At 57.3% G+C, this 11,144-nt stretch overlaps 1 protein-coding gene across 6 annotated transcripts in view; it reads right to left on the bottom strand.

Annotated features, from left to right (window-relative positions):
• Positions 1-3,512: 3,512 nt before the first annotated feature.
• Positions 3,513-11,144, bottom strand: part of CDH22 (cadherin 22) — a 92,177-nt gene continuing 84,545 nt past the window's right edge. For all 6 annotated transcript variants that reach the window (XM_079979136.1, XM_079979133.1, XM_079979135.1 and 3 more), the window contains 4 exons: positions 11,002-11,123; positions 10,146-10,263; positions 7,107-7,358; positions 3,513-5,862 (listed from right to left, as the gene is read on the bottom strand). In XM_079979136.1, the coding sequence (XP_079835262.1) occupies positions 5,330-5,862; positions 7,107-7,358; positions 10,146-10,263; positions 11,002-11,123 (1,025 nt within the window). In that variant the 3' untranslated portion in view covers positions 3,513-5,329. The remainder of the gene's footprint in view (positions 5,863-7,106; positions 7,359-10,145; positions 10,264-11,001; positions 11,124-11,144) is intronic.

Raw genomic sequence — 11,144 nt, 5'->3', positions numbered from 1 at the left:
AGCCTTCTGAGTTGTTGGCTACAACACCCTTTTGTGGGCCAGCAACTACCTCCCCCTGGTTCTCCTCTGGCCCCTTGAAATCCCTGTGAAAGGCAGCAGGCTCCTTCAGGGACCCCGCTCTGCACCCAGGAGGACAGGCTCCAGCCCTCAGGCCCTTCCCATCAGGCACCCCAGAGGGCTGGCTCCAAGGGGGAGCAACCAGCTTCCCTGGCTAAACCAGTGTTACGGAAATAGGACCCCAGTGAGCAGCATCAGAGGCTGCCTTCTCCCAGGTCAGGCTGGCCCACTCTTCTCCACTCTGACTGGCACCAGCAGCTCTCCAGGGTCTCGGGTTCAAAAGGGACTTCCCCATCACTTGCTAGGACTTCATCTGGCAAACCAAAACAGCCCTGGAAATCCCAGGGGTTGAATGTGGGACCAGTTTGGTCCCTGGCTCCATTTTTGGCCCAGGTGTGCAAGTGTGGGATGACCCCTCAGGTTATCTAGAGCAGATTCCAATCCCGCTTTACAGTCGACACAGAAACAGCCTTGCTTGCCCTGCTGGGAAAATCCTCTGGTACTTCTCAGTACCTTCCGTTCCACCAACTGAGCATAGGGGGAGTGGAATCTGTGGCCTGCGGCTCCTGTTCTTCCTGCAGGGACCCTTTCCTGGAGAGGGCTACCAGCAGCTACCACAGTCAGAGGCACCAGTGCTTCTGGACACTGATTGCTGGCAACCACAGGAGGGGAGCGAGTTCTTGCGCTCGGATCCTGCTTGCAAGTTCCCTACAGGCACCTGGTTGGCCACTGGGAGAACAGGATGCTGGACTAGATGGGCCGTTGGCTTGATCCATCGTGCTCCTCTTATCTTTCAGAAGCTGGTGCTGAGGACCTCCCGATCTTGGCTCCTAAGCTCATGGTGCCCCCCAGGAGCTCTGTTCTGTCTCTCAGGCTGTTTAGTATCTGCAGGAAGCCGCTGGGAAAAGGTTGTATGGAGATTTGGAGCCATCAATACAGAGATGACAAGCGGGAGAGCCTCTCTCTTCCATCACAGTCAGGGCGGCGGCTGGACCGATGCCTTGAGGTGGAAACAGGCTGAATGTGGCCAAACACAATGAAGCTCAATGAGTGGGAGGGAGGGAGCAGCACCCCCATTTGAAAGGCAGGCTTGTCACTTGGAGTCTGGCTTGTCCTTGGCGCGCTGATGGCCACAGTCAGATGTGCTTTTGCTCAGCTCAGGCTGGTGCGCCAGCTCTCTCTGTTCCCGGAGAAGGCAGATCTGCCCATCATGACAGAGGCCTTGGATGCATCGCATGTGGGCTCCCGCCTTTGGAAAATGCCCAGAAACTTCTGCGGCTGCTATATTGCTCAGCTGGACCTGCCTCTCCAGAAGATGCAATGCTCTTGCCCCAGTTCCCAGCTTGCCCTCTCCCAGTTCAAAGCACTGGTGAAAGAGACCTTCAAAGGTCCATTCAGTTTGGGACCAGGATATCAGAATGTCCCTCCCCCCTGATCTCCTACCGGAGCTAAAGGGACCCCATGCCCCCCATGAGCAACCCTGTTTGGGGGGAGGCTTTCCCTTGACGGCAAGAGGCTCTGCCCCTCCCTCCCGAGGGAAGCAGCCCAGTGCTTCCATCGCTCCAAACACTGCATTGGCAAAACCTCCCCTTTGGGGAAAGCCGTTTGGTGGAGTGTATTAAATGTGTTGGAAGCTGCTCTAAGTGTCCAACTGGGTGCTTTTAATTATTGTTTTAATCTCTGCCGTTTTCAAGTTTGTGTCGTTTTAATGCGGCTGCATTGTTTTAATTGACTGTCAGCAGTCACCTGGAAGTCTTCTGGTGTAAGGCAGGATTAACATGTGGCCAAGCCATTTATCTATGCTGCTTAATTACCCGCACCCATGGGTGACCCCCACCCGCACCCATGGGGACGCGGGTGGTGCTGTGGGCTAAACCACAGAGCCTAGGACTTGCTGATCAGAAGGTCGGAGGTTTGAATCCCTGCGACGAAGTGAGCTCCCGTTGCTCGGTCCCTGCTCCTGCCAACCTAGTCAAAGTACATCAAAGTGCAATTAGATAAATAGGTACCACTCTGACGGGAAGGTAAACGGCGTTTCTGTGCACTGCTCTGGTTCGCCAGAAGCGGCTTAGTCATGATGGCACATGACCTGGAAGCTGTACGCCGGCTCCCTCGGCCAATAAAGCGAGATGAGCGCTGCAACCCCAGAGTTGGTCATGACTGGACCTAATGGTCAGGGATCCCTTTACCTTTACCCATGGGTGCTCCAAAGGCTGGCTATTCTTAGTCCAGAGACCAGCTGCCCCCATGAGTGACTCCTGGCTGCCCAGGAAGACTGCCTAGCTTGGCTGTGGACATGAGAGGGGAGAGGGAAAGCCATGATTCCACCCCCCCATCTGCACCTGCCCAGGAACACTTAAAAGAGGGTCTCTGGAAGCTAGGGGACTGACCCCAGAGGTCAGCATGCAGCGGAAGAGGGCACACCCCACATGGGGCTCTCATCCTCTCCCTCCCAGCCTCCTTCCAGCATCTCTGCCCATCTGAGTCCACTTTCCCCTCCCAAGAAACTGCCAAGGAATGCAGCAGTCCTCTTGGGACGCCTTGCCAGGATCCTTCCCTGCAAGCAGCCGTTGAGGGGACGGAGAGGAGCTGGATTTGGGGCTGGCTCAGAGGCTCACGTGCAGACCTCAAATTTGTGGCAGATTAAAAGGGTTCTTGCAGGAGACGCCAGAGACTCTGCTTGGCTGAGACGTCCCTCCTCCTCCTCCTCCTTTCACAGACCAGTCAGGAGTCTCGCCTGACCCCCAGCCCCTTCAATTCAATGGGAATTGCAAAGTACAGTGTCATGAATTACAAATTACGAATTGTGAATTATAAATTAAATGCATTACAAAAATATGTGGGTCGTGAAGAATTCAACACCTCCGAGGGCCACGTGACAATTCAAAGAGGCAGGAAGGGCTGCAGGAAGATCTGATCCAGACCCCTTTTAGGAGAGGGAGAGTCATTTCTCTTTTGCGGGAAGGGGATTCTGAACGCCTGCCTGGAGCCAGCGGCCCAGACCCACTTCTGTGGGGTCACCCCTGTGCAGCACCGGAAAGGGGCTCAGGTCCCTGCCAGGCTCCTGGCTGAGCTGCAAAGGCTTTCCTAAAACCATAGAATTGTAGAGATGGAGGGAGTCCCCGGGGTCATCTAGTCCAACCCCCGCAATGCAGGAATCTCAGCTCCAGAATCCCTGGCAGGCGGCCATCTGACTTCTGTCTGAAAACCCCCAATGAACCAAAATCCCCGCAGGACGGACACATAGGTCCGTCCCCTTCTGGGGAGCTCGCTGCCCACCAGTCCCAAGCCCAGCAGCTGCAAAGGGCAGCAGGAGGTTCTCCTCCCCACCTCACCCCCACGGAGCAAGGCAGGTGCTGGAGGCCACGAGGCCCCTCTCCTTGTCTGTCTGTCACGTACAGGGTGGGTGCCTGCCCCCCCTTACCAAAGGAAAGCAGCACAAAGGACTCCAGGAAGACGACAAGGAGATCATTTATTTCCGGGTCCCAGAAAGACCAAAGTGTGAAAATACCAAAGGTGAGCAACTCGGCTGGCTCAAAACTCAAAGCACAGCTGCCCCCCCCCCAAGTGCTCCATGGGCCTGCCAGCTCCTCCTGCGGGGGCATCCTTGGGGGGGCAGGGGAGACGCACCCCTATTTACAGGTGGGAAGAGGCAGGAGTGGGGGGGGGTGTCACCAGGACAGCAGCTCTGGGCAGGTGGGTGGGAGGGCAGGCAGTGGGGGGGGGGAGCGCCAGATACATACCCTGTTTGGCCGGTGGCCTGAGAGGCCGGCTGCCCCCAGGGAACAGGGAGGGGAGCGAATGGGAGGTGTTCCTGAGGAGGAGAGGGAGGGGAGCAAAGAGCCACTGTCCCTGCATCCGGCCCCCGCCCTTTGGACAAGGACCATGGGGGGCAGGCTGCCATCTGCCCAGTTGCCTCTCTAGAACCAGAGGGGAAGTCACAGTGAAGGCCAGGCTGGCTTGGGGGGGACCATCCCACCCCCCTCCCACTACCGGAACAGCCCACGGAGACTGGGAAAAATCCTGAGAACCAGCGACTCGGCTTGGTCCGAGCCGTAAAGTCAGGCAGGCCTGCAAAGGGGGGCAGGAGGGGGGGGGGGAACTGGCCAGGAACAGGGAGCTTGGGGGTCACAGCAGGTGCCAGGGGAAAGGGAAGTCATGAAGGCTGCCCCACTCCCAGCCCCCAACACACCCTTCAGGCCTGCATCTTGGCCCCAGTCCCAATGGGCCCTTGCTGGTCTCTCGCCCAAAAAGCCGGGCATTTTGTCGGGAGAAGTGGGACCGGCATTGAGGCTGGGGGGCAACCATTTGCCCCAAGAGAGCTGCCTCCCTCAGACCCATGGCAAGGAGAGGTGCGGGGGGGGGGGGGAGTCTCAGGCAACCAGCTTCTGCCAATGGCACACAACTTTTGCAAGAGGGAAACAGGCAGGTGGAGCCAGAAGGGGACGGTTGGTGGGGGGAGACCCTGCGGAGCAGCGATGCACCTGCTGGAGCGGAGGGGTGTCACACTGCAAGCACCTGGGGAGGACGAGGTGGGGGTGTCTTTGCCGGGGGGGTGTCTGGGGCTGCGTGTGGGAGAGGAGCGCTCTGCTGTGGAGAATTAGAAGACCCTGAGGATTGGTCCCCAAGAGGGGTGGAAGGTTCTAATCCAAAATGCGATACGGAACGCTGCCAAGGGAGGGAATCAAAATGGTCCCCCCCTCACTGCAAAAGCGCTGTGCCCCCTCCCCTCCCTGGAACCCACAACCAGAGGCCTCCCCTTCCCCGAGGATGAGGCCAGAGAGGAAGGTCCCGGGGGAATGTCCTGGAGAGGGAGACCCGGGAAGGAGAGCCAGCCAGCGGGAGAAGGAGCAGCAGGCTCCTCTTGGCAGAGACTCCGCTTAGCAAATCAAAGCTTGTCAAACGTTGGAATCAAGTGACAAAATCAATTTCGACAACAAAAGGTTCCCCTCCCTCCCAGGCAGCCGCCCCCTCCCCTGCGCAGATCCATTTAAATGATAATTTTCCAGGGGAGAAGTCCTGGCTGGCAGAGATGCAGTCTTCAAGGGGCGTGGAGAGTTTCACTGGAAGAGGAGGAGAGGGGGCAAGCTGTGGGGCATCCCTGGCCCCCTGCCCTGGCCCTCCCCTTGCAGGCAGGCCAGGGCACTTGGGGGGGGGGTTCTGCTGTGTGGCTGGACCTGGCTGCGCCCGCACGGTGCGCCCCCCCCGGAAGCCACTGCCAGCCTGGCTCTTTTCTCCGCTGTGGGTGGGGTGTCTTTTTGGTTTGGTGGGCCTAGGACTCTGCACCGCCGCCACCGGCGTCCTCCTCCCCTCCCCGGCGCCTGGCGTAGAGGGCCGCCAGCTGCCGGAAGCGTGGCCCCCAGCTGCCCAGGTAGGAGAAGTCCTGCTCGGAGCCCGTGGAGCGGGAGGCGATGGAGCTGAGGGAGGCGGGAGGGGAGTCGGCCCCCTCAAAGGCGTAGGTCTGGAAGGAGTCGTAGGGGGGCACAGAAGGGTCCTCGTCCGCCTGCCCCACTTTCCTGCTGATGTAGTCCCTGAAGACGGAGAAGTCCAAGTCGGGCGCCGGGTGCCACTGCGGCAGCGAGTGCAGCTCCGAGGGCAGGACGGGGGGGCCCTCGCCCCCGCCCCCCTTGGTCTCCGCAAAGTCGTAGAGGCTGCGCAGGGCAGACATGTCGTAGGCCTCCGTGTCCTGCTCCCCGCCCCCCTCGTCGTTGTACTTGATGACGTTGTCGCGCATGTCCTCGTCCTCCTCAGACGAGAGGTGGCCCTTCTGGTGCCGCTTCAGGGTCAGGATCAGGAGGACCAGCACTGGGGGGGGGGAGAGAGAGAGGGGTGGTCAAGGCGGGAAGAGGCGGGGAGAGAGCAGGGGACCCAAGACAAGAGCCAAGGGCTCCTTCCAACCCCTCCTGCCCTAAGGGGTCTCCCTCCTTTCCTTAGAAAGGCAAAGCCACCTCCTCTGGCCCCTTTCCAGAGAGGGAGGCTTGAGAAGGGCTCAGGCCCCACGGAGCCTACAATGTGGGGTACCTCAAAGTCTATATTATCCCTCCTGCTGTTTAACATCTACGTGAAACCTCTGAGTGGGGCTATCCAGAGTTTTGGAGTATGTTGTCAGCAGTATGCTGATGGCACTCAGCTCTATTTCTCCTTTACATGGCAGTGAAAGTGCTGGACCAGTGGCTTGCCTCGGCCATGGACTGGATGAGAGCCAACAAACTGAAGCTCAACCCAGATAAGACGGATTCCCTAGACCAGATGGGTGGCAGGTCACCTGCTCTTGATGGGGTTCCCCTTCCTCTGAAGGAGAAGGTCCTTCTGGATCCACTCCTGTTGCTTGAGGCTCAGGTGGCCTCAGTGGCACAGAGGACCTTCTGTCAGCTTCGCCTGGTGTCCCAGCTGAGCCCCTACAGGGAGAGTCTTAACTTCTGCTGTCTCTGCTCTGGTAACCTCAAGGATGGATTACTGCAATGTGTTCTACATAGAGCTGCCCCTGAAGACAGTTCCGAAGCTTCAACTGGTGCAGAATTCAGCAGCCAGGTTGCTCACTGGAGCAAGATGGTTTGAGCCTATGACACTGATCCTGATCAGACTGCAAAGGCTACCAATTAGTTTCCGGGCCCTACTGTAAGTGCTGCTCTTGACCTATAAAGCCTTAACTGGCTCAGGAGCCCAATACCCCAGGACCGCCTCTTTCCATATGAACCTACCCGGACCCTGAGATCCTCCTCTGCGCCCCGCCTTCGTGTGCCGCCTCCTCCTCAAGGTGCAGAGGGTGGCAACACAAGAACGTGGCTCCCCATCTGTGGCACCTTCCTTCCATATCTTTAGGTGCCAGGCAAAAAGTTTCTCTTTCACTCGGCCGTTGGCTGATGAACAGCCTCTGCCCTTTAAAGTGTTGGTGGGAGGGGCTTCATTGGTTTCCTTTCCTTTTCTTATGCATTTGTGTCCTCATTTTATATTTCTCTGTTGTGCGTCTAAGCCTGTTCTTGGAGGTGTGATCCTCCTCCTCCTCCCGGAGGGGCAGGGAGGGGGCTCCGTGGGGCGCAGAGACTCACCGATGAGGATGAGGACGCAGACCAGCAGGGCAATGAGGGCTCCAGGGCTGAGCGAGGCGGAGACCACGTAGGCGGTGGTGTTGCAGGACTGGATGGCGCCGGAGCTGTCACAGCCGCAGATGCGGATGGTGAGGGTGCCGGTGCTGCTGAGGGCGGGGGGGCCGCTGTCCACCACCAGAATGGGCAGCAGGAAGAGGTCCTGCTCCTGCCGGTTGAAGCCCAGGCGCTGCGTGTGCACGGCAGCCGTGTTGTCTGTGGGGAGGCAGAGGGAGGGGGTCACCCCAGAAGGGGCATCGTGCATCGCAGGGGGTCAGACCGGATGGCCCTTGGGGGTCCCTCCCAACCCTACAGTTCTGCCATTCTAATCCGAGGAATGACACAAAACAAATAAAATACCGTGAAAATCCCTGAAACAAGAATGAATCGACAAGAAAAATGATCTTATAGAAATAAACTAAATAATAAAAATCAAAAAGTTTAAGGAAGAAATAAAAAAAAACCAGAATTGTACAAAGCCTTAACGGGATACCAGCTACAAACCTCGTTTCACTGAACTTTTCAGTTTCCTCAGAAGGAAATTGAAAAATCATAAACCTTAAATGACCAGAATTCAAATTTCTAGTCGATTACTTCTCGTTTCAGGGATTTTCACGGTATTTCATTTGTTTTGTGTAATTTCTCGGTTCCGTGACTGTCCTTTTTCTACAGATACTAATCCAAGGAGGCAGAGGGTCATGGGATGGGCGGAGAGCGGCAGGCGGCTCCTTCCCCAGGCAGGCCCCTCCACACACACCTGAGGGCCGTCCGGTGCTCTTTGCAGCTGGTGCAGCAGGATTCGTCCTCGGGGCCAGCCCAGCCAGAGTCAGTTCTCCCCCCCCCCCTCCTTGCAGGCACAGACTCTGCAGATCCTCTCCCGCCTTCCTCTCTTCGCTGTCAGGGTCCCCAGGAAGCTCCCAGCTCCTCCCGCCCCCCCCAAACCCTTGCTTCTAACGAGATCTTTAGAGAGTTCCTGCATCTGCTCCTTTTGCCTGCAGTCAGGAGCCGTCCGGTGTCGCTCCCAATTAGCCACCAGCCAGCCAAGAAACACACACACACACACACACACACACACACACACACACACACACACACAGGATCTTCCAGAGCAAAAAGCAGCCCGGCAGGAGACAAACCTTCTTCTCCCATTGCAAAAGTGGGAGGGTGGGGGCTGCCCTTCTGGGATGTGCCCCCACCCCAATCTGTTTTGCCTCATCTCTGCCTTGTGTGTTTTGGGGGATGTCTAGAGAGGGATTTCTGGGGCCCCCCATCTCCCCCCTGCGCTTCTTCCATGCAGCCCAGCAAAGCCTGCCTGCGTTAGGAGGGGGGGGTCATAGGATGCTAGAGTTGGAAGGGACCCCCCAAGAGCCATCTAGTCTATCCCCCTGAGACACAGGGATCTCAGCTCCGGCATCCAAGCCTCTTCTTAAAAACCTCCAAGGAAGGGGGGCCCATCTCCTTCCATCCCACAAACGCCTCTTACTGACAGAAAGTTTTTCCTGATGTTGTGTCGGAATCTCCTTCCTTGTAACTTGCAGCCATGGGTTCGAGTTCCGCCCTCCAGAGCAGAAGAAAACAAGCTGGTGGGGGGGGGGTGTCCCACAGGACACCCCATGGGATGTTAGCTGCCATTCAAGCTCCCCAGGGAAAGGCCCAATGGCACTGGCAGGGGGGAGATTGGAGGGTCCAAGCCCCAGACATGTGGGACCTAATGGACCCACAGTCTGCCCCTAAGGTGGGGCAGAGAGCAGCAGCTGGGCCACCCTTGCAGGCTGTGGGGGGGGGGGGACGATGCGACCCTGCGAGTTGCCTGCACAACAGGCAGAAATTAATCAGGGAGGTGTGGGGCTGGAAAAAGCTTCCTTGGTCAGATTTCTGCCTGCCCAGATCCCAGAAGCCCAGCTGGAAACATGAGGAACTCTTGCGGGGGGGGGGCACCCCAGATGCTGAGAAAGTTGATGCGAATTTTATATCGTTTTGGTGTTTCTAACTTTTTGTCTCTTTTAAACGATTGCTGTACATTCTTTCTGGGTTTTATCATTTTCTAAACTGTCTTGGAGGTTGGGTTTTTTCCCTCCACAATCGAGCGGCATATAAATCTAAGAAATAAATAAATGAATATGAAGGAAATTCTCCTTGTCAGCGGCTGCTGCCTCTTACAGTTGTGCCTGTTCCTGTTTTCTTGCTCCGTGGGGAGATTTTGCTGATGGGGCGCACAGAACTCTCTGGGCTAAAGAAATGCAGGGACAGAAGCCCCTGGAAGCTCACAAGCCCAGGAGAGCAGTTTCCCCCCTGCCCCACTTTGGTGCGTGTTTCAGTCCAAACCCAGATGCGCCCCAGTGGAGCTTAGATGCACAGAATCACAGAGCTGGCAGGGACCCCTAAAGGTCATCCAGCCCAACCCCAGGCAAGGCAGGAATGCTTGCGGGCATCACAGGAGAAGAGCAACTTCCTTGCCCCTCTCAGGAACCAGGACGCCCTCCTTTTCCCCACCCACCACCTTCTGCCAGCCTGACCCCGGGGAGCAATCTCGAGGCCAGGCAGGGAGGGCTGTGCGGAGCTTTGCACCCGAGGTCTCTTCCTGCCGCTGCCGAGGATGTAAAAGGAGGAGATTTAAGTGAGCGCTTTGTGTCTCCATCTGGGCTGGCATCCATCAGTGTCTTGTCTTGGCTCCAGCAGCAATATTTATAAATCACATCTCAAAACTGGCTACAAATTTGTACAAAGAAACAGATGGGCCGTTGGCGGCTGTTTGTCACCGCCGATATTTATACCGCGCCCAGGAGAGAGCAGAGGGGAGGCGGGCAGGGCAGGGGGGGGCGGGGGGTGTGCTTGCCAAGGATGGGGCAGGAGCTGGCATGCGTGTATGGGTGGGGAGGGGCCGTGGGGCAGGGCTGCCAGCCTTGGGTGCGGAAGAGCAAGCAGAAGGGCTACCTTGGGGTGGGCAAGGTGGGTGGGCTGGACTAGATGACCTGGGGGGTCCCTCCACGCTCCCTGGCTTACCCTCGATATCCAGCAGGGAGAAGTGGTGGCTGGAGGAGGCCTCGGGGGCCAGAGTGAAGTAGAAGCGGTGGCCGCTCTGGGGCTCATCCCGGTCCACGACGCTGATGGTCTGGATCAGCTGCAGGGAAGGAGGGCAGCGCTCAGAGGAGCAGCTCAAAAGGGGCGCCAATGGATTGGCTCAGCACCAATGGATTCTCCGTGCCCACCCACAAAAAGATTGATCCTGATACATTGGAAAGACACAGATATGCCCCCCCCCTTTGATCAATGGATATGAAAACCCTTACAGCCCATTCTTCCAGATAACAATTATCCACGGACGTCTTTAAGGCTGTTTCAAATGTATTTGTCAAAACCATCCTGAATCAACCTATACTAAGTTTATATTTCAGCTTTGCAACCTTAATTACATTTATTGCTCTTATGTATTCTCTTTTTCCCTTTTCTTTTCTTTTAAAAACTTACTTTAATTGTTGTAATAATCTCAGTAAAATATGCGTATTCTAGAAGAGCCCCTCCCCCTCAAACTGCACTCAAGGGGTGGGGTCTGGGGCAGGTGGGGCCTCAGGTGCCTCTCAAGGGCAGACAGAGACTGCAGCTCATGGTCAGGGCTGCCATAACGCCACCTAAGACACCCCCCCCAGTCCCTCCCTAAGCAAAAGCAAGCAGGTGGGAGGGAGGGGAGTTTCCAGGGTTTGGGGGGGACCTTTCTGCCCAGCAAGGCTGCCCCTGCCCCATATGGGCCCCACACCCCGCCCACGCCTGAGGTCTCCCTGCCAAGTCCAGGGCCTGCCTTGTGGGCTCAGAGCCCCTCACCTGGCTGCCCCCCCCCGCTGTCCTCCCTCCTGCTCCTCACCTGCCCAGGCTTGGCGTCCTCGCAGACAGCCGCCTCATAAGGCGTGGCGAGTTCGGGAGGATTGTCGTTCACGTCCAGGATGCGAATGCGAAGGGTCTTCCTGGACACCTGAGCGTGATTGTCTGGAACACAGAAAAGGGCGG

This window comes from Podarcis cretensis, assembly GCF_951804945.1.
Source record: "Podarcis cretensis genome assembly, chromosome: 6".
Lineage (NCBI taxonomy): Eukaryota > Metazoa > Chordata > Lepidosauria > Squamata > Lacertidae > Podarcis > Podarcis cretensis.
This window is presented reverse-complemented; position numbering and strand designations above follow the sequence as displayed.